At 37.9% G+C, this 22276-nt stretch overlaps 3 protein-coding genes across 5 annotated transcripts; 2 read left to right on the forward strand and 1 right to left on the reverse strand.

The window, feature by feature from the left end:
* The first annotated feature begins 4468 nt into the window (after nucleotides 1-4468).
* Nucleotides 4469-5433, forward strand: LOC121792698 (protein LATE FLOWERING-like). The gene is made up of 2 exons (XM_042190747.1): nucleotides 4469-4533; nucleotides 4782-5433. Exon 2 carries the CDS (start codon nucleotides 4785-4787, stop codon nucleotides 5217-5219), a length of 435 nt encoding a protein of 144 aa, XP_042046681.1. The 5' UTR covers nucleotides 4469-4533; nucleotides 4782-4784; the 3' UTR covers nucleotides 5220-5433.
* Nucleotides 5434-6335: 902 nt separating this feature from the next.
* Nucleotides 6336-8013, forward strand: LOC121792678 (probable pectate lyase 1). The gene is made up of 5 exons (XM_042190715.1): nucleotides 6336-6446; nucleotides 6529-6591; nucleotides 6721-7467; nucleotides 7553-7691; nucleotides 7772-8013. Exons 1-5 carry the CDS (start codon nucleotides 6373-6375, stop codon nucleotides 7988-7990), a joined length of 1242 nt encoding a protein of 413 aa, XP_042046649.1. The 5' UTR covers nucleotides 6336-6372; the 3' UTR covers nucleotides 7991-8013.
* A 222-nt stretch (nucleotides 8014-8235) lies between these two features.
* On the reverse strand, nucleotides 8236-21623 carry LOC121792683 (actin-related protein 2/3 complex subunit 1A-like). 3 transcript variants are annotated; one of them, XM_042190719.1, is made up of 16 exons: nucleotides 21528-21623; nucleotides 21322-21408; nucleotides 21143-21228; nucleotides 20239-20315; nucleotides 19966-20060; nucleotides 13393-13462; nucleotides 12347-12416; nucleotides 11771-11844; nucleotides 11653-11689; nucleotides 10535-10616; nucleotides 10054-10142; nucleotides 9883-9968; nucleotides 9282-9342; nucleotides 8857-8954; nucleotides 8659-8717; nucleotides 8236-8558 (listed from the first exon to the last, which is right to left on the reverse strand). In XM_042190719.1, the coding sequence occupies exons 2-16, from the start codon at nucleotides 21389-21391 to the stop codon at nucleotides 8488-8490; spliced, it is 1125 nt and encodes a 374-aa protein (XP_042046653.1). In that variant the 5' UTR covers nucleotides 21392-21408; nucleotides 21528-21623; the 3' UTR covers nucleotides 8236-8487. The 3 variants fall into 3 exon arrangements, with proteins under 3 accessions (XP_042046653.1, XP_042046655.1, XP_042046654.1); XM_042190721.1 differs by having other exon boundaries at nucleotides 21322-21405; nucleotides 21528-21606; XM_042190720.1 differs by having other exon boundaries at nucleotides 21322-21433; nucleotides 21528-21591.
* Between the last annotated feature and the right edge of the window lie 653 nt (nucleotides 21624-22276).

Raw genomic sequence — 22276 nt, forward strand, 5'->3', positions numbered from 1 at the left:
TACATAAAAGTTCGTAACACCCAAGGAAAGTGTCACCTTCCTAGGGGTGGAGGGAATATCTTTGGGTTTGTCGAAATATCAAGATGATGTGGATCAATTAACTGTTAGATTTATTAAACAAAATAATAATGAGATATTACAATACTAAAACCAAATTAGTACAAGCCCGGGGCATAAAATTAAATTAGGGCCGAGATTAAAAGGAATATAACGGGCTAATCTTGTATCTTTGTAACCAAATATTTACATGACTATTTAATTGACCCAAGCTAATCTTGGGCCTATTTGAATTGCCTTTCTTACGTAAAATCACACAAAAAAAAAGCTCCCATAAATAATTGGTCCAAGATGCATATGAGGATATAGATAAATAGATTCAATTCTTGCCTTGGAAATGATCCAATGTCAGAATATACATCTGGATGCTCGATTCATGGTATTGAGAATGTAAACCAAAAATAGGTGACAAATGTAAGGAAGTGAAATAAAATCTATTGAAAGATTGAGAGATTGTAATATTTCCGTATATTGATGAATCATTCGAGTACACCTTGATATAGGGTCTGATTACATTCTCATATGGTAAGGAATAATCTATTCCTAGACAATGTAATTGTGTATCAATCCTATTAAATGAATATCAATTATGCACTAATCTATTATTTCTTGCCTTCTTGATTTATGGTAAGTCTTTGTGACACTCCCCCTCAAGTTGAGCAACGGCATCTCCGATGCTCAACTTGCTCAAGACTTCATTGAACATCTTAGGATTTACTGCCTTGGTGAGAATGTCGGCGAGCTGGTCTTCTGATCTGACAAATGGAAACTCTATGATCCCTCCTTCGATTTTCTCCTTGATAAAGTGACGGTCCACTTCCACATGCTTAGTTCTGTCATGTTGGACCGGATTCTCAGAGATGCTGATAGCAGCCTTGTTGTCGCAGAATAATTGACTTCTTCTTTTGGGAGGAAGACCAATTTCAGTGAGCAAACGTCTCAGCCACATGATCTCTGTTAGACCATTTTTGATTCCTCGGAATTCAGCCTCAGCGCTTGATAATGCTACCATCTTCTGTTTTTTGCTCTTCCATGTGACCAAATTCCCTCCAACGAAGGTAAAGTATCCTCCCGTAGATTTTCTGTCTATCGGGTTGCTTGCCCAGTCAGCGTCTGTGAATCCATCTACTTCAAGATCATCATTCTTCCTTAACAGTACCCCATAACCTGCAGTCCCCTTCAAATAACGGATCACCCTTAGTGCTGCATCCATGTGGTTTTCTTGGGGTTTATGTATGAACTGACTTATAACTCCCACTGCATAGGATATGTCTGGCCTTGTATGGGCGAGATATATTAACTTACCGACCAGACGCTGGTATTCTTCTCGGTTGGCGAGTTTAACTCCTTCTTCAAACTTTAAGCCATGGTTGACCATAAGTGGTATATCTACAGGCTTGCAGTCGAGGAGTCCGGTTTCTGCGAGGAGATCCAACACATATTTCTTTTGTCTTAGGAATATCCCCTCTCTGGATCGAAGCACTTCAATTCCTAAGAAATATTTTAGAGCCCCTAGATCTTTCATCTCGAATTCTTGGGACAAGTTTTTCTTCAAGTCCTCTATTTCTTCTTTATCATCCCCGGTTATGATCATGTCATCCACATAGATGATTAGACAAGCTATCCGATCACCTCTTCTTTTGATGAACTATGTGTGGTCTGATTGGCTTTGGGAGTAACCATACTTGTTCATGGCTTGTGAGAATCTTCCAAACCATACTCTAGGTGACTGTTTTAGCACATAAAGAGTTTTCTTTAGCCTGCACACCTGTCCTTCGTTAAATTCGTTCGAGTATCCTGGAGGGACTTCCATGTACACTTCTTCATCTTTCTTCAACTCTCCATGTAGGAAGGCGTTCGTCACGTCAAACTGATGCAGCTTCCAATCCTTGCATGCCGCAACTGAAAGTAAGGTTCTGACTGTGTTCATCTTTGCCACTGGGGAGAAGGTTTCCTCATAGTCTATTCCATAGGTTTGAGTGTATCCTTTTGCCACTAACCGTGCCTTGTACCTCTCGATAGATCCGTCTGCTCGTCGTTTGATGGTGAATACCCATCGGCATCCTACTGGTTTCTTTCCTTCTGGTAGACTGCATTTTTCCCAGGTGTTGTTTCTGAGAAGTGCGTCCATCTCCTTTTTCATTGCCTCTCTCCAGTGCTGATGTTTCATTGCCTCTTCAGCCGATCGTGGGAGGTCCTCTTCATACAAGGCCACTTCAAAAGCTCGAGCCATCTCAGTTAGGTGTCCAACAGAGAGGTTTGCCATAGAGTACTTTGTTTTGCGTCCCTTCCAGTCTGGTGAGTATCTCTTTGGAGGTACACCCCTTGTGCTCCTTGGTGGTAGTTCGAACGATCTGCCATTCACTCCTGGCTCTTCGCTTGGCTCATTTTCCTGTCTCCCATGGTTAGTATTAAGTTGAGAGGTGGAATCATTTTCAGGATTACTAACCTCAGGAATCGTAGACAAGTCTGACAATGAGACGGGTTCACTGATTTCGCAAGGTGTATTATGGGATGAAGACGGCCCGGTTGTACCGCAGCTCGCATCATCTGTTGGACCATCTTCTGTCACAGTGTTTGGTAATGGCATCAGGGAGAGTGTGTGGTCTGGAGTAAGTGTTCTTTCTGGATTTGGGCCTAGAGACCAACTTAGCGGGTCACTAACGGGTTCGGAACCCTTTTCCTCCTCCTATCATTGTTGATAGGAGGAGGGGCCCATGAGAATTATATACTAGTTTCAGTTTTCTCTTGACACCGATGTGGGACAGTTATATGTTATATTTTTAGTTTCAATTGCCAACACCCTCCCTCAAACCCTTCAAGGTGAACCTTGGAGGGGTTGGACTTATTTTTCTAATCGATTGGACAATCGGCCCAATTTTTTTCGATCGGTTGGACCACTTGGCCCAAATTTTAGCCCAGTTATACTGCTGGGTCAGTCATTTTTTTTCGGTTTCAGCCCAGATATACTGCTGGGTCAGTTAAATATGACCCACAGTCGGTGACCCGCTCTAATACCATATTGAAAGATTGAGAGATTGTAATATTTCCGTATATTGATGAATCATTCGAGTACACCTTGATATAGGGTCTGATTACATTCTCATATGGTAAGGAATAATCTATTCCTAGACAATGTAATTGTGTATCAATCCTATTAAATGAATATCAATTATGCACTAATCTATTATTTCTTGCCTTCTTGATTTATGGTAAGTCTTTGTGACAAAATCTTACTCGATCCATCATTTAAATATTCAAATCTGAGCAGCGCATGCGGCTTTGTGTATATGATTTGGGTTCTTTTAAAATAGATAAAAGAAAATGAAAAATTGAATAGTATAGCCTTAGAAAAAAAAATCGAAGATGAGAAAAGAATTTGTGATGAAAATGTTAAACATGAAGATGCGAAAACGGTGTACAAGTAAAAGAGGAACAAGTTGGATAGGGTTTGGCGGTGGAAAGTCAGGATAAAAATGGGGCAATTACTGGCTAACCCCCTTTATGAGTGAGAGAGAGAGAGACGTGCAAATTGTTGGATACTAGCATATGGCATTCATGACCCTTGATGACTGTGTGCAGGATCCATTTAATTATACCATTCATATTGCTATATTATACTATATAGTAAGATATTAAAATTCTATAAATTGAAAGGGTATGAAGTTTGAGTTGTTGGAATCACTTAGTGTGTGTGAATCACGAAGCGAAACTTGTGGGATCGGACAAAGTTGGCATCGAAAGGCAGAGGCGGTGTGGTGTTCATCGCTGCTAATGGATGACGGATGAAGAATGGAAGTGAACCCTAACCCCAAAGAATTGGGACATAGTTTTGCAAAGTAGGATTGCCGACAAATCTATATACCAAATTTAATGGATTTTTCCGGCCATGCAGTAGGATCTTGGCTGCTTTGTTATTATACCCTAAATAAAATAGAAAAAATAAAAACATAATTTCATATTTTGTAGATGAAAGATACATATATTAATGAAGCATGAAAGATTTTTTTGAAAAAAGTAAAATAAAAGAAAGAACATGGTATATGGGCATATATTCCAGTAGCAGGTTAGTTGAATCTGTATAAAAACCTCAAATTTTGAGCACTCTTTTTTATGAACAAGATAACACCAACATACAACTACATCTCAACTCATCCTTCCAATAAAAATACACAATCAAATTTGCCTGAAAAAGGGTAATAATCTACACACACACACTCTCTCTCCAATCACTCACTTCAAAAACTACACTCTGAGTTGAGTGAAAGAGCATTTATCTCTTCTCTTATCTCTTCTGTGTGGACCCATACATACCACCTTCTCTTGTGCCAAATGTCTCAAATCCCAATGCACACTCTCCCTTATAAATACCACACACACATTCCAACCTTAACCAACATCTCTTCTCCTTCTACATTCCAAATACAAAATTCAAATCAACACACACTACATCAAGATTCAAGACTCTTCTAACAGGTTTGCTCTCTTCTATACTCATCTTTCTCATTTTTTTACTATTGAGCTACAAACCACATCCCAAATCGAAAAATATGTAAAAGTTATCTATCCAACTCCATTAGTACGAGACCTTCTGAGAAGTCTTCCAAGAACAAGACCTTAAGAGCTTAGTCATAGTGAATAATATCATACTAATGTGACAAGTTGATCTATTATTATTATAAAAAAAATAGAAAAATGACTCGAACTCCCGACTTATTAAACAGGAAATGGAGGGCTCGCCAAATAAAGGAGAAGAAGCAGGAAAATCATTCCCATGCACATATTGTTCTAGAAAGTTCCACAGCTCGCAGGCGCTAGGCGGCCATCAAAACGCCCACAAGAAGGAGAGGAGCGCCGCGGGAAAGACGAAGAGGGCGGCAGCGGAGTACGCTCTGATGCCGTCGCCGCCGCCCCTCATCTTCTCTCCCGGCTACCCCGTCGGCATTATCAATCCGGCGCAGTACGCGGTTCACGGTGCGGCGGCGTTCGAAGACGTGGCGGCGCTGTATCAGTACAGCCTGGCGCATGAGCAGAGCTCGGCCTACTGTGGTCAGTGGAGTAGGGTTAGGTGCATCGATGACGAGTTTTCGGGGCAGGGATTTGGGGATTATCATGAGAGGCGGCGCAGAGATCAGAAGCTTGATTTGTCTCTGCATTTGTAGACAAATCACAAATGTAATGTGCCCACACAATTCAGATTTTAAGCAACTCCTACTAATAATAATATATCGTCCCCCGATTTGATCTGTGGCGGATTTAGAACATAATTTTGAGGAGACGGATTCATTAGATGGAAATAATTTGCAGTGAACGAATACGAGATGGACAAGTGTTTTTTAGTAATTTTCAATTTTATAAAGTTCATTTAAAAATGTTATTAAAATTATATTTTGAGACAAAATTAGACCCTCTTGTCGGTTTCCAGATCTGCCACTGCCCAGTGAGTTGGGCATCACAAAGGAAAATTAAAATCTTGCGAGTCGATTATGTATTTTTTTTGTTTTAGGATTTTAATTTTGTTTTTTTTTTCAATTTTTTATAGTAAAATGTAAATTAAAATTTTAATGAATTTTGTATTTTTTAGTTAAATTGTGGTGGCTTGAAAGTAATTAGAATAAAATATAAAAAAAAGTGAATGAATGATTAGTTACAGTTGTTTTATTTAAGTAAAAGATGAGGTAATTAGTGATAAGTACGAGATAAAATAAATAAAATGGAAAGACGATTTTGGATAGCCATTGTGTTGTGTATGTTTCCGACATGTTTGTGTCGGATATAGTCTATAAGACTATTAGGCAATAATTAGTTATAATCACATAAAATATGCATTCTGAACTAATATTGGGTGTGGTATACACGTTTTAAGACCAACAAGTGCTGCCGGTCAACTATAAAAAAACTCATTCGTTGTGGTCAAATAGCATATACCCAACTCTATACAAACACTAACTAATTTTTTAACTATAAATTATCTTCTCATCACTATTTATATTATTAATATACAACAGTATTTTGGTTATATCCCACAGACATTACAAGTCATAGAATTCAAATTCGTAAATGACACGAGAGAATTTGGAATTAACCTAATAATTGACCTAACTGACGAGGGTTAAGTCTAAGTCCAAGTCCAATTAAGTTGCGCAAAATACAGTGCAATTACAATACCATTTTTGTATATATACGTACGTGGACTTTCCCTTCCGTTTATATTAAACACTCGCGCCTTCCCCAATTCAATCACCTCATTCATTCGTTCCCATTTCTACTGACAGAAATCAAGCAACTCCTCTTTTGAATTTGAAGCTTCCAACAATGGCAATTTTCTTCAAAATATTTGCGTTCTCTATATTTCTGCTGCTCGTCATTGCAACTACCGCCGCATCAAGGTATATTAATTCTATCATCTCTAATCCTAAGGTTGTAATTTGAGTTCATCAATTATTTTATTATTTTTTTTTGAACTTACAGATCACACAATGGAACTGAAAATGTAGTAGATGATCCCGCAGCTATAGCTGCCATGGTTGATATGTAAGCACCATCTTAAATTACATTGCATTTTTTTTAAGTACATGCATGGCGAAGGGGAAGAGTTTAAGCCCCTATTGTTTTCTTTATTTATATTTATAATAATTAATTAACTTTTTAACGAAAATATAGGACTATTCGAAACCGAACCGAATCGAGGAAGTTGGAGTCCTTATCATGTGGGACAGGAAACCCTATCGACGACTGTTGGCGGTGCGACCCCAACTGGATCCGAAATCGCCGCCGTCTGGCCGACTGCGCGATCGGCTTCGGCCGCAAGGCCGTCGGGGGCCGGGACGGCCGCTACTACGTCGTGACCGACCCGAGCGATGAGGACGCGATGAACCCACGCCCAGGCACCCTCAGGCATGCCGCGATCCAGGACCGGCCCCTGTGGATCGTGTTCAAGCGCGACATGGTGATCACGCTCAAGCACGAGCTCCTCATTAACAGCTTCAAGACCATCGACGGACGCGGCGCCGACGTCCACATCGCCAACGGCGGGTGCCTCACCATCCGGGGCGTCACCAATGTGATTGTCCACGGCCTCAGCATCCACAACTGCAAACCCACCGGGAACGCCATGGTCCGGACCTCGCCCTCCAGCTACGGGTACCGGACCATGGCGGACGGCGATGCGATATCAATCTACGCGTCGAGGCACGTGTGGATCGACCATAACTCGCTGGCCAAATGTGCCGACGGGCTCGTTGATGTTACCATGGGATCAACCGCGATTACTATTTCCAACAATCACTTCTCTCACCACAATGAGGTTATGTTGTTAGGACACAGTGACTCATACATGGGAGACAAGGGGATGCAAGTAACTGTGGCATACAATCATTTTGGGGAGGGCCTAATCCAAAGGATGCCAAGGTAATATTTATCTAAACACAATTAATTAAAATAATACAGTATTCTGTTATGCTAATTAGACCAGCAAACTGTATTTATAATTCAGGTGCAGGCATGGGTATTTTCATGTGGTAAACAATGACTACACTTCATGGGAGATGTATGCTATTGGTGGTAGTGCAAATCCCACCATCAACAGCCAAGGCAACAGATTCCTTGCCTCCAACAACCCTTATGCTAAAGAGGTTTGTTTCAATAACAACTTCAAAAAAAGCTTAGCACCAAATTATAGAAATACTAAAGTATTTTTCATCCTGTCAACCAGGTAACGAAGAGAATAGTGAATGATGAGACGTGGAAAAGCTGGAACTGGAAATCGGAGGGTGATCGTCTGCTCAATGGCGCATATTTCACAGCGTCAGGGAAACGGGAAGCAAGCAGCTACGCTAGGGCCTCAAGCCTCACAGCCAAGCCTTCTTCGTTGGTAGCAACACTCACCAGCGATGCCGGGGCACTACACTGCCGCAAAGGCGTCCGTTGCTGATCATCACGATTATATCTTCATTGACGACAGAATACATCACATTATTTTGACATATGTTTCAGTTAGAATGAATTAAATTCTTTTAGGGGCATAGAAAATTATAGCAATTGATTTAACCAATATGTACCTTTGTTTCTAGTCTTTACATGTAACTTGAGAATTCAATTTAGTTTTTTAGTCTCCTTGTTATCACCATTAAGAAAATACAACCGGAAAAAATATATGGAAATTTTCAAGTCAAGAAATGTATGAAACACCTAATAACTGGGCAACTTATTTTATTTTCCAGTCATTACAAATACACATAAATCATAAGGAAAAAAGGGGGGAAGGGGTGATAAACATTGTACACATAATAGATCAATTTTAGGCTCTTAAAACATGAGTACTATATTAATTGTGAATAAACTCAAACAATCTAGTGAAGGAACCTGTGTACAGATCAATGAGCACCAATCATCTGAGCATAACGCTCCTGAAAATGCAAAATATTAACTTCATCCTTGTAAATATTCCATCAGATCTTGTTGCTTTTGTAAATCCCAGGTGACTACCTTGCCATCCAATCCTGTGATAAGCGTGTGACAATCAATTATGTAAGAGGTTGTGGTATGTTAAAATTTGAGGAAAAGTTGGTTCAACAAACAAGTGCTGCAATGTAATCGAACCTGCAGTGGTGAAGGTAGTAACTGTGGCATCCCTTGTTTTCTTCAAAGGCACAACAGAACTAGAATATGGAAGCAGGAAAGAGGATAAGGCCAATGGCTATATACAGTATTTCTTCGCTTGTAGGAAGAAGTGAAGAGGAAAACAAAATGTACAGTTGAGGAAGAGGAACAATAAAAACAAGGGGGTTAGAGTCATACGTTATACAGTTATCATGAGCACGTATTCTTGAAGACTCATTGGACTCATTGCTACCAGACTTCGATTGGCCGTACAATTTTCCAAATGTCCCTGATAACTGAACGGAATGAAAATTAATATCAGAGTGTGCTATGGTAATAAACAAGATATATCCAAAACCAACTAGTTTATGTCAACTATTATTATTTTCCCGTAACAAATAAAAGAGCAGGGTTAACACTTGTTTCACAAATAAAGAACACAGGCATTGTACTTTTGAGCTGACTTGTAGCTGCACTAAAATAGTCTAGGTATAATAAATCAAGCAATATTGTGCACTTATAAATTACATTACCTGCAGATCTAAAAATTTGTTGTGATTTATACGAGTAATTAATTGTAAATTGTGTGATGACTAAACCAGAAGAGTACAAAGAGCACATACCTGCGAATCATATTTTGCATTTGAAGTTTGTTTCCTCTCATCAAGAAACCTCAAGAAACTCCTACAATTATAAAACAAGAATCAGATAGTTTGAACTTCAGGCATAGCTCTGAAATGCATCATGCTTATGTCACTCTCCACTTTTTATTGGTAATTTAATAGATAAAGGGAAAATCATTTAAGAAATCAAAAAATGGTGACTTTCTATTGGCCAACAAACACTCGTATAACTTAACAGGTACCATTAAAAACATGCGTCAAAAGTTGATGGGCAACCATTAAACTCTTCAAAGAAAACTTTCTGATGAAATATGAGACTTCCTGAGAATGAATTGACCACCAGGTTAAGTAGCATGCATTCAAATGTTAAGTGGACAAGTTACTACTCATTAGGCATGATCATACTATGATAAAGTTGATGACTATTTGATTTTTAGTTGAAAAAACTTTTCTGTAACATATACACAATGAATGTATATAGTATTACAATAATAACAGAGAAATTCAAGACAGATAAATCTGAGCCACACTATCCATGTTATTAACATATGAATATAGGAGAAAATAAAATAAGAAAAGATAAGTAAAAAGTTCATTCTACCATAGTCCCCTTTCATCGGCCGTGAATACCATGGGATTGCAATCATATCCCACACCAATAACCATTCTTTCAGAAAGGAATAAAACCTGAATTATATACATCATGAAAAAATTATACATAAAGAAGATCAAAATAAAAGCTATCAATGTTTTAGAGTGGATGCTGACCCACATCTCGAAGAGGCAGATCTCGGAATGCTACACTTTGAGCAGATGGAGAGGGACCAATTTCCTCAACAAAGTAGATCATCGAATCATGGCCTATTCACAACAGAAAACATATCTATCATGAAAACTGATTTCAAATCCCAAGAGCTGCAGCTAAATAGAGTTTGAACTATATAGCTGCAGCATGCAACTATAGAGCTCCTGGATTTCACCCCATGGACTAACTTAGTCTTAAAGGATCTGTGAATCACTATAGAGCTGCAGCATGCAACTAAATAATAACTGATCTTTTGGTGATTCACAGATCCTTTAAGACTAAGTTAGTCCATGGGATGTTACAAATCAGGAGCCTATGTCCCCCCATTTATCAAAGGATTCCTTCTCTTCTTTTCTTTCTTTTTTAGCAATATAAATCAGCAGCATACAGTGACATGAAGTTTTAAGTAAGACCTTTGTGGCAACAGAGAAAATAATGATTAGCTCACCTGCATAGGCTAAGGTATTTCCACTTGGGGACCACCTGATACCAAAGGTCCAACTGTGTGAAAGATCAAGCTGCATGATTTGCTGGACAGCAAATAATGTTACAAAGACAATCAAGTAAGTAAATAGATAGAGAACAATGCGCTGCAGGATGAAACTTAGAAGGATCAACTCTCCTTATAAGCCACTATTTTTTGCTAGTAAAATCACTATAAAATCATTCTCATGCTAGTAGTCCAATTTTCAGTATTATAGAACAAGTTTAATTCATTGCATATTAGTTGATGAATCAATTTCCAAGTAGAATAGAGGAGCATTTAAACTAAACTAATGTAGGAATACAAGAGAACATTTGTGGTGCATCAGAAACCAAAAGTAAATCAGACCAACAATGAACAGCCATCAATTAAAATGTTTCAATATTTGACTACTCGGAAAGGAAATGTCAACAGAGATTCTGCAGTTCCCAGACCCAGGCAATAATTTAAGCAAATGATTTGTGCTTGTGGGAAATATACTTTTTTTTCCCAAAATTTTGGAACTTCAAGTTGCTGACCTGTTTTTTGTATAAAACATTCGAGACTTCAAGTTACTGAATAACCAAGAGCATATCAGGAATTATAACCAGATAATGATGAACTATGCATCATAGTAAGTTCCAGCAGGTAGACAGCAGACAAGCTTGTTTCTAGTTGAGTAATGAAGAACGACATCAAAAGATTAATATCAAACTATCAACAGATATTTCTTACTGAATCTATCAAGGCCAAATTATTTTAGTGTTATTTTAACTTTTAAAGACAATTAAATTACAGCCACAATGCTCAAGATGCCTACTGATACCAGTAAGTCAGAGACACTGCTGGATTTGTTTTACTTTTACAAAAGAATTTAGCCTAAACATACAAATTAGAGCTGGCTGCTGAGAAAAACTAATTCTAAGAGCTGCTCCTACAGTGTCACCTGCAATTACATTTCAACCGCCATTAACATTATGGTGTATTGTTATCACTACCTTATTAAAGCTTTTAGGTTTTAGCTATAAACAAACAATACCTTTACTAGCATATCATCATAATCTAGACTATGCTATTTACATGTGAAAGGAAATTATCGGTACCTCTCCGAATTTTGAATCAGAACCACTGGAAGTGTGCCTGCGAGATTATAAGAGTAAGCATAAAAGCAATTATAAATGAGAACTCAAATGACTGAGAACTTTGTGCAAAGATACATACTTGGTATCTACACCTTTGATGAAAGTGGAGAAAACTCTGCATTTTCCATCTGTTGAGGTGGTTGCAAGTAATATCTGAACAGATGTTGAGATTAAAGAAGTAAGACAATGTAGTTCAGCCTTCTAAACTTAGAAAGCAAAGGGATATGTTACTTTATTGTAAAAAATTTACTGATTGACATTTCAGCAAACAGAACTGTGCCTTAAGGCCAATTTGGTGTCCCCGAGATCATTATACAAGACAATATATATCATATTCTAAATGCGAAAATACATGTGGATGCACGACCCTTGGCACTTGCCAGTGCTTGTCCAAAGCTGTTTTTCTTAAGACACAATGTGGCTTGATGACAAACTAACTCAATTGAACTCGAACTTCAGCAATTACCTTACATTCATTTACATAACCCCATATACTTGTTATCTATCAAGTGCTTCATGCACAGGCTTCATAAATCTTTGAATCAAAGTGCACACGATGCTCAAGTACATCACGCCTTACATACCAATGTTTTCCTAGATATTAAGTATAGAATATAGATATATTGGTAAGGAAAATATCACTGAGAAGCCTCACATTATTAGGATGCCAAGCAATACTTGTTACAGAAGAATCATGCCGCTTACGTATAATTTTACTGACCCACCTGTAGGAAGTGTGAAAGATCAAATATTAATGCACTAACAGTCACTTTTTACATAAACAAAGATATTAAAGAAAAGGAAACATTTCAGAATTCTGACAATGAAGAAGAAAAATATCATAATGTACTCAAACATATCTTTCTAAAAGATCTAAAGACCAATTTGATGTTAATTGACCCATCTAAATTGCAAGATATGCTATTAGAAATGATCATTTATGGCTATATTTTCCCATTCAAATTTCTAAATTGTAACTTGCTATGGGTACAAAGAGACTAGGATATCAGGATCTTGGCCATAGTTCACTCAGCTGTCAGCTTCCTGATAAACCTAGTAAAATCCTTCTATCCAAGTTAAACTCACCCCTGCAACCATAAACAAGAGTATCTCATGGCTATTGCCATACTGGAATTCCAAATTATGCTGTCTTTCTGGAATATGTTCTCTTTAGTTTCTTCACTGATCCCACACAATTTGCATGCATACGAACTGAGTATGTTGAAGGAAGAATATTCAAATATAACAAGTTCGTAGCCACCATTTTTTTCTGGAAAAATGCCCTTAATAAAGCAAAAAGATCTTTACTGGCCAGGTATTTGATTCAAATTTTTTAAACGAATTTTGTGTTTCATGTTTATTCTAATTCTGTTAACTGTATCTTGTGATATGTGCATAGAAAGATATTGTAGCTACCTTAAAATGTGAAGTTCAGATTTTTCTATACAAAATAAATTAATACCACTAAACTGAAATTGAGTACAAGAAATCACATTCAATGTTTTAAAACCAGGTTAGTGATAGAATCATAGAACCACTAGCCTTAATAGGCCACTGGTGAGATTGATCACCCAACTCAACTACATCATCTCATACAAATGATAAGGAATCAACATTGGTAAGATGAAAATTTTCTTCAGGATAATATCATTCATGACATGCATCACAATTGAAGAAGAAGGTAGTACTAGTAGATCTTACCAATTGTTCTCTTGCTCATAGTAGCATACACAGACAGTTTTAGCTCCACTTCCAACAGCAAATTTGTTCTCTAAAAGCGAGGTATTAGTCAGACAAAATACTGAGATAGACTCTTCAGATGCAAAATCAAGATTACCTCTAGTAATTTTCCAGAGTTTTATATGGTAATATTATAATTGTAAAAGACAGTTTCAAACTGAACTAGAGAATATATGGCAATATACATGACGAGAAAATAGAGTCACCATATCATGCATTGATAGATTTTATATTCATCTCAAGATACTCAACCAATGAAACTTGATTTAATTGTTCATCAGTTAGAATAATCACCACCACCCTTACTCACACAGTGACACAATAGCATAATTCAAAGAACTGCTCAAGAAACCTAATCCAACAACTTTAAGTATTTCTCGGCTCACAGTCTAATCAAGAAACATCATCAGTTTCACTTTCAACAAATCCATAGATAGCCTGCTTGGAAGAGTATCCAGTTTTTGGGAGTTAAAACGCTGGAGAAAGTAAGCAAGTGGCTAAAACAAGAATGGAGAATTTTTGGTAATGCAGTTCAAAGGTGGAAATAAGATAGGTGCCCGGGTGTAGCTTGTATTAGCTGCAACTGAAGTAGGAGCTTCTACATATCCTTATATGTATTCTAAATTGAATTTTGACTTAAAGAGATTCACTTCAAGAAACTGAACACATACTGCATACTAGATACATTACGCGGATGTTACATTCATATATAATTGAAACAGTGTTATTAATAGCGTATGGCGGCTTATGGCGGTAGTCAAAAAACCGCCATAGGGATATGGCGGTCGGCATGGCGGTATTATGGCATAAACGGTGGTCGATAAATTAACAAATAAATAAAATATAATACATAACATAAGATGCAAAAAAATTAGAATAGTTATAGGAAAATTAGAAAATTAAATGGTGGAAGACAATAATTATGGAGACGCTTTCATCGAGTAGAATAGTTATAGGAAAAGAGAGAGAATTATAAAGTGGAATTAATCAATGCATCGAGTAGAACAGTTATAATAAGAAAAGAGAGAGAATTAAATAGTGGAATTAATACAAACTGAGCATCCACAATAGTGGATTAGTGCCCACCCTAGCCACAGGCTAGCGGCTAGGGCGGGTGATGTGAATCAAAATTACATTGTTATTCTCATAACTTTACATGATTTATATAGTTTGATTCTTGCAAAAGTGTGTTTTATGGTGTAGGAAGAGGAGTAAATGGTGAAACAAAGAAGGAAGCTCGGAGGGTGAAAAGCTGTGCAGAAAGCTCTCAAAAGTGGCCACCCGGCCGGGTGAATTTCATGCCCAATAATGTACCCGGCCGTGTGATTTCTGGAAGGCAGCGAGAGGACAGAAAGCTCTCAAAATTGGCCACCCGGCCGGGTGAATTTTATGCCTAATAATATACCCGGCCGGGTGGATCAATTTAACTGCAATATTGCAGTTTTATGCGGCAGTTTTTGGAAAAAATAAGTAGAGAAAAAGAAGTCAACAAAAGGGGCTGGGGGACTTTTAATGCCAAAACACAGTGAAAATTTCGGAGAGGACGTCATTGGAAGAAAATAAGAGAAAGAGACAAGAAGAGAGAAGAGGAAGGAACGGTCCAAACTCCATCTCGGGGAAGATCAGCCATCATCTAGAGTTGGAGAACACCACGGAGTTCACGGTTCTTTTGGTGTAATTCATTTTAGTATGTTTGGCTAGATTTCCTTCGTTGCTCCGAATATGTTGTAGGGTGAATTGTGGATACTTTGATGATTTTTACGGTTTAATTTATGTGTGATTCTTGTTTATGAATTGTTTAATTATTCTACTAATCTTGAGACGTCTAGATAGGTAGAACTTTGTAGCCATTATTCTATTGCCTCTTTAGCATAGATTTTGGTCATACTCATATGCAAGGAACTCGAGATTTGATACTTGTTCAGGGAGATAATCTCGAGTGGATCGATAGTTTTCATCTATAAATTTGGTTTAGTGTCTGCTGCGCTTCCGCGTGGGCATTAAGTTAAAATGAGCTAATTATCGTGTTTGACAATCATAGAAGCTAAACTAAAGCTTACTGCGCGACCTAGCAGGAGTGATAGGTTGGTGAGTAGAACCTTGGAGACGTGTTCAGCTTATCCTAGGTATACAATTCCCTTGAAGTGTTCAGCGGATAGGGAGCGTAAAACAAACTTTATCCTCTTAAGCATAGTCTTGATCGTAGTAATCCATCGAAGTATCCCAATTCGTATGCCCAAGACATATAGGAGCAATGATTTCTTCTTATCCTATTTTCTAGTTTAGTATTTTATTTATCTTTGTTTGTTTTATCCTATCTTTATCAAACTTTATTTTGTCTATCAGGAATTAAATAACCTACGCCTCCCTGTGGTTCGACACTCTTTTACTACAACTACATCTGTACTACTCTTGCAGATAGGTTGTAATTTTAGAGCTAATTTAATTAACTTGTGTGATATTAATCCATTGATATAAAAGCTCGAAATATACACATCAAGTTTTAGCGCCGTTGCCGGGGAGGCAACTGGTTATTTAATTAGGATTCTTTTTGTTTTTATTTTTTTTTATAGTTTTCTAACATTTTATTTTCTTGTTTCAGAGTTGTAGCTTGAAGACTAAGTCGAGCCAACGACTTTAAAAAAAGGCGCTAGTTGGGAGGCAACCCAATGAGTTTTTAATTTTTTTTTATTTTCTCTTAATAAATCGAGGGTTTTGTTCGCTCAATTCTTTCCTTCGATGTATTTTTATGAATTGAGTATTTTGTTTTCTTTTTGTTGTTTTAATTTTTCTTTTTGTAGGAGCAACGTGGAGATAGGATTCACATTCAGCACACCCACAAAGAAATATACACCCGCCCTCCCACCCGAATACACTATGGATATCATGCCAAGTTTGGGGGAGTATTCTTTCCCTTTACTTTTTATGTTCTTCCTTGCTTGCATTGAGGACAATGAAGCATTCAAGTTTGGGGGGGTTGTTTGAAGTTGAATGATTTTTATGCATTAGGCATGTTTTTTGGGTGTATTGCATGCTAAAGTGTTGTGAATCATGTAATTGACGGGTGCATGCTAGATCTTCGGCTTTCTGGTTGGGAAATCTTGCTTGATCTTACTTGATCTTTGAAGCCTAGGATGAATGGAATTTGTGCATGATTTATTTGAAAGAGCATGTTGTGATTATAATCGATTTCTTGAGTTGAGGAGAGTATGAAAATTACATGTCTTGTGGAAATTATGTTGGATTGATTTGCCTTATCGAGTGAAGGGCTTGCGTTCGTTTGTGTCAATGATTTGGGAGGATAAGGCACTAGGATGAACTCTATGGCCAAATGATCACATGCCTAGTCCATCAAATGATCCCCTAGAAGCCACCTTGAGCTTAATTCCCTATTCTTTGTGTAAACACTTAGCCGATCACTTAGCTACTTAAATAAACCTAATTTTAGTCTCATCAATAGACCTTGCTACTATTTGAGTGCTAAATGCAAGTTGAGCTTTGTGTTTTGAGTTGGTGTGTTGGGTGGTGAATTGTAAGAGAGTAGACACTTTCTAGACTTGATGTAATGTGAAAAGAATGAAGTTCTTAGAAAAGAAAAAGACGACCTCCAAATTTGTAAAAGTCGAGGTCTTTTCCAAAAAAAAAAAAGGTTTGATGAAATAAAGATAGAGCTTCTATATTTGTATGTTGTAATCTTGTCTAGAATAGATCTCAAGTTTGGGGGAGCGAGAGTTTGGTTGTAAAATCTTCTTGTTTGATCTTTGGAAGGAAGTTGTAGGAGGGAAGAATTTGGCACTCAAATGTGTAGCCTTTGAGCTCACTATCCATATCTATCCTACATCGTCCCTAGCCCCATTACAACCTTTAAATAAGACCTTGGACCTTATCGTTGATGCTTGTAGATGTTTTGTAAACAGCTTGGTAGAGTTAAAGAAGTTTGATTTGAAATCCGCGAGTCTATGTGATAAGTAATGCTTGACGAGTCAATGATGACGGTTTGAGTTGTATGATCACATGTTTGGACTTACTTTGAAATGCACCTTGACTTGAAGTTCTAAGTTGATAAGTGATGGTTCATGAGAGTGGGAAATCTTGATTGAAATTGCTGGGGGTTTAGACTTTGTCATTCATGTCTCTACGTGTTTCACACTTTTGAAAACTTTTGAAAAAACTTTTGTGAGTTGAGCTTCAAAGTGTTGTGTTTTATATGATCTTGCCCGAGGACGAGCAAGTAAATAAGTTTGGGGGTATTTGATGTGAATCAAATTTACATTGTTATTCTCATAACTTTACATGATTTATATAGTTTGATGCTTGCAAAAGTGTGTTTTATGGTGTAGGAAGAGGAGTAAATGGTGAAACAAAGAAGGAAGCTCGGAGGGTGAAAAGTTGTGCAGAAAGCTCTCAAAATTGGCCACCCGGCCGGGTGAATTTCATGCCCAATAATGTACCCGGCCGTGTGATTTCTGGAAGGCAGCGAGAGGACAGAAAGCTCTCAAAATTGGCCACCCGGCCGGGTGAATTTTATGCCTAATAATATACCCGGCCGGGTGGATCAATTTAACTGCAATATTGCAGTTTTATGCGGCAGTTTTTGGAAAAAATAAGTAGAGAAAAAGAAGTCAACAAAAGGGGCTGGGGGACTTTTAATGCCAAAACACAGTGAAAATTTCGGAGAGGACGTCATTGGAAGAAAATAAGAGAAAGAGACAAGAAGAGAGAAGAGGAAGGAACGGTCCAAACTCCATCTCGGGGAAGATCAGCCATCATCTAGAGTTGGAGAACACCACGGAGTTCACGGTTCTTTTGGTGTAATTCATTTTAGTATGTTTGGCTAGATTTCCTTCGTTGCTCCGAATATGTTGTAGGGTGAATTGTGGATACTTTGATGATTTTTACGGTTTAATTTATGTGTGATTCTTGTTTATGAATTGTTTAATTATTCTACTAATCTTGAGACGTCTAGATAGGTAGAACTTTGTAGCCATTATTCTATTGCCTCTTTAGCATAGATTTTGGTCATACTCATATGCAAGGAACTCGAGATTTGATACTTGTTCAGGGAGATAATCTCGAGTGGATCGATAGTTTTCATCTATAAATTTGGTTTAGTGTCTGCTGCGCTTCCGCGTGGGCATTAAGTTAAAATGAGCTAATTATCGTGTTTGACAATCATAGAAGCTAAACTAAAGCTTACTGCGCGACCTAGCAGGAGTGATAGGTTGGTGAGTAGAACCTTGGAGACGTGTTCAGCTTATCCTAGGTATACAATTCCCTTGAAGTGTTCAGCGGATAGGGAGCGTAAAACAAACTTTATCCTCTTAAGCATAGTCTTGATCGTAGTAATCCATCGAAGTATCCCAATTCGTATGCCCAAGACATATAGGAGCAATGATTTCTTCTTATCCTATTTTCTAGTTTAGTATTTTATTTATCTTTGTTTGTTTTATCCTATCTTTATCAAACTTTATTTTGTCTATCAGGAATTAAATAACCTACGCCTCCATGTGGTTCGACACTCTTTTAGTACAACTACATCTGTACTCTTGCAGATAGGTTGTAATTTTAGAGCTAATTTAATTAACTTGTGTGATATTAATCCATTGATATAAAAGCTCGAAATATACACATCAGCGGGCGTCTAGTCCACTATTGCAATCGGCTAACGGTAAGGAAGAGCGCGGAGCGGACGAGAGGTTGGGCATGGACTAACCGGCTAACCGATCGTTGGCTGCCTATTTTGCGGCGAGCAATAGGCTACCCGATTTATTTATTTATTTATATTTTTTATGCTAGTCTGATGCTATTGTGGATGGTCTAAGTAGTAGTACATAAAAATTTTCAGTTATCTTGAATCGTGAATGAAAATCTAGAATCTGGAGCCTTGTGCGTGTGGAGACTAGAGAGATGATAACTTGGATTGACAGCAACGGTTATGGTTTTGAAGCCAGAAACTCCCATAAACCCTATAAATAGACGGTTTATAATGGCCAATGGGCTAGGTTACATGTCACGTGGGCCGGGAAGTGGGGTATGTGGGGTCATTTTACAAGGCAAAAAGGCATCTCGACCGCCATGAAAGCCATATCCTGCCACGGTGCTTCGCGAATGGCGGCCGCCATCAAAAAAGGGAGTAAACTGCCATATCACATGGTGGCGGTGGCGTTGAGCCTAGAAACTGCCACCGCCATCCGCCACGGCGCCGCCATCTCCGCTTTTTAATAACACTGAATTGAAATACAAAATGTAGCGATGCAGAATAACAAAAATATTGGACATGCAGCATATAAAAATGATACTCCCACAGTTTTCAGAAAAAAAAAAAGGTAAGCCAAATACTCTGAAAGTTAACACTTACCCCAGCATCATATACCACACATCCTAGCCTCATAGTAAATGACTACTATGCAACATTTAGCTATAAGTTTTAGTATTTAGTACAATGTTGATAAGGGCTTAATATGAAAAGGATTGCAAAATTATAAAGTACAAATTTTGCATATGACATCAATAAAAAGAACTTGGTTAAGGTACCTTTTGGACTCCATTGCACACAAAGTGCTGCACGGTTTAGCCTGAGGATTACAAGAGTCGGGACCCATTCCGATGCTTCTTGTGACCAAACATATCTAAGAGAAATAGAATAGTTTGTCAGTGTATAGATCAACTGCAGCAAGAAATTGTCAATTGCATCAACTAGCAGGAAGGACGCAAGAAAAGTGCTAGCAACAAATGAATAACAGGAACTAATACATAGTAATTTTAATAGCAGAAAGACTACTAACGCTTAAACTTATGGCCACTTACGAATTCCGATCATGAGAAACAGTAACTATTTGATCCGTGCGTCTGCTCCAGTCTATTCCTGAAACAATTTGATCATGCTGCAACAAGAAGTTAAAAGTAAGAAGAAAAGAACTGATAGGAAACCGTCCTCTAGAGCAATAAGCAATAATTTAGATGAAACACTTAGACTAAATAGGGTGCTTGGTGGTGAATTCAGGTAGGAAAACGAAATGGAACCGAAGCTGCTGTGTGGTACAGATGAGCTATTCCTCAATGGTACTTTTGATGCCCAAAAGAGGGAATCAACCATACCCTAAAAAAATAGTGGATCCAAACCCCTTGCCTACCTATTGCCAGTGCTCTTAAGTCCTCATTCGTGACCAACTAACCATATAAATAACAAAGCAGCGATGACTTCAAGCACCATGGCAGCACAATTAACTAGGATATTTGGTTTTAAAGTTTCGCTAGTTCGTATGCAAGTGCCAGGTTTGCACTTGATCAGGATAACTTCTATTAGGGGAGATGTGTGAAATTGGCAAACTCGATTCACTAGCCTTGAGAGAAAAATTGTCCGTAATATTCTTAACTTCATGATATTGTCGATATCCAAGTAGACCCATCTATCAAATTGAACACTGTCTACTAATTCACGTGAAAAAAATCCACCAGAAATGAGATTCCTTCTCCCTCTATGCGCCATTATCATATTTTAGTCACCGCAGAACTATGCCAAGATACATAGAACCATACTTATAGAGAAGAGCTTCGTCACTTTCTAACGAAGGTGTCCAATGTTCTATCACAAAGCACATTCCATCAGATGAAGGATGCTGGAAAACCACTCTAACTTCAACCAACCATCTCTCTCTCTCTTTCTCTCTCTCACTGTCACACATACACACAAAAGGTCGTTACGGTTTACCTTATGAAGAACATGGATCTTCTCCCACTTGCCTTCCAACATCTTATAGATATGCACTTCGTTGTTATTGGGACAAAAAGCTATCACTACAATTCGAGAAAGGGAGAAATTACGAGCAGTTCAAAATCGCCCAAAACCACGCATAAAAAAAGAAAGAAAAAATCACGAGAAGGGTTTACTGGATTGATCTGGGCTCCAAGCATGACAGGTGATGCACGGAGCGAACTGATGAACTGAGACTGAAGCCATTATCGTATCCAATTCTTCTAAAAGTTGAAATGATTCAGAATTCTTCAACCAGATTTTTATCGAGAACGAAATCGAAATTGAAATCAAAATTGAGGCGATGAGTAAGAATAAGATGTATGTGATGGCATCGATGTACCTCACGGAAAGGGATTGAATAGAAGCTAGCTTGCTAGATTGTCGTTGTTGCTGCTTGCTTCATCAACTCAAATCGTCATGCTTAAGATTGGTTCCTTGTTAATCTTCTTAACTAATTATTTTTAGTATTTTTAGCTCTGATCTCTGAAGCAATGGGCCGGTCCAAATATATTGAAAATATTTTAGAAATTCTAGCCCATCCAAGGCTGTATGGTTATTTTATGGCCTATAGAAACAAACTAGTGGCCCAAATATTTGTGTGTTTTATTTTGGGCTAATTCTAATCTACCCACCTACTGCGATTGAAAAATTTAGGGCCGATTATGTCCGAATCTCCAAGCGTGGAATATTGAGTTTCAAGAAGATATCGTATAAATTGAGTATCTCCCTTTTGTACGACGAGGTGATAAACTCACACAATATTTAGGGATTAAGTGTCTTGCTTTCGATTGAGTTACATGTTTAACAGGAGCATATAGGTTTATTCCTTAAATTTTGATACCTATATTGTTGAGTTTGTTGGAAAAAGAAACTAAATTAGTAATTGTTTTTAATTAATCGCTAAAGGAAATCAATCTCCCCGTCTTCGTGTGCACATTTTGCACGCCTTAATTGGAGTTATGTAAAGAGAGCTAAGCTCATTTTAGTGGCTCTAGCATTAAATCATTTTTTATGTACTGTATTTATAGGATCTGGCATATCCTTTGAGGTCTGTACGACTTTGCACCTATTTTTGGGAGATTATAGCCA

Source organism: Salvia splendens, chromosome 2 (genome assembly GCF_004379255.2).
Source record: "Salvia splendens isolate huo1 chromosome 2, SspV2, whole genome shotgun sequence".
Lineage (NCBI taxonomy): Eukaryota > Viridiplantae > Streptophyta > Magnoliopsida > Lamiales > Lamiaceae > Salvia > Salvia splendens.

Coding starts and splice junctions, on each gene's coding strand:
- LOC121792683 (XM_042190719.1), bottom strand. CDS start 21,391: ATGGCTTCAGTCTCAGTTCATCAGTTCGCTCCGTGCATCACCTGTCAT. Junction 12,417..13,392: donor TATGAGCAAGAGAACAATTG/GTAAGATCTACT, acceptor CACTTCCTACAG/GTGGGTCAGTAAAATTATAC. Junction 10,617..11,652: donor CTGATTCAAAATTCGGAGAG/GTACCGATAATT, acceptor TTTGCTGTCCAG/CAAATCATGCAGCTTGATCT.
- LOC121792678 (XM_042190715.1), top strand. CDS start 6,373: ATGGCAATTTTCTTCAAAATATTTGCGTTCTCTATATTTCTGCTGCTC. Junction 7,468..7,552: donor CTAATCCAAAGGATGCCAAG/GTAATATTTATC, acceptor TTTATAATTCAG/GTGCAGGCATGGGTATTTTC. Junction 7,692..7,771: donor ACAACCCTTATGCTAAAGAG/GTTTGTTTCAAT, acceptor CCTGTCAACCAG/GTAACGAAGAGAATAGTGAA.
- LOC121792698 (XM_042190747.1), top strand. CDS start 4,785: ATGGAGGGCTCGCCAAATAAAGGAGAAGAAGCAGGAAAATCATTCCCA.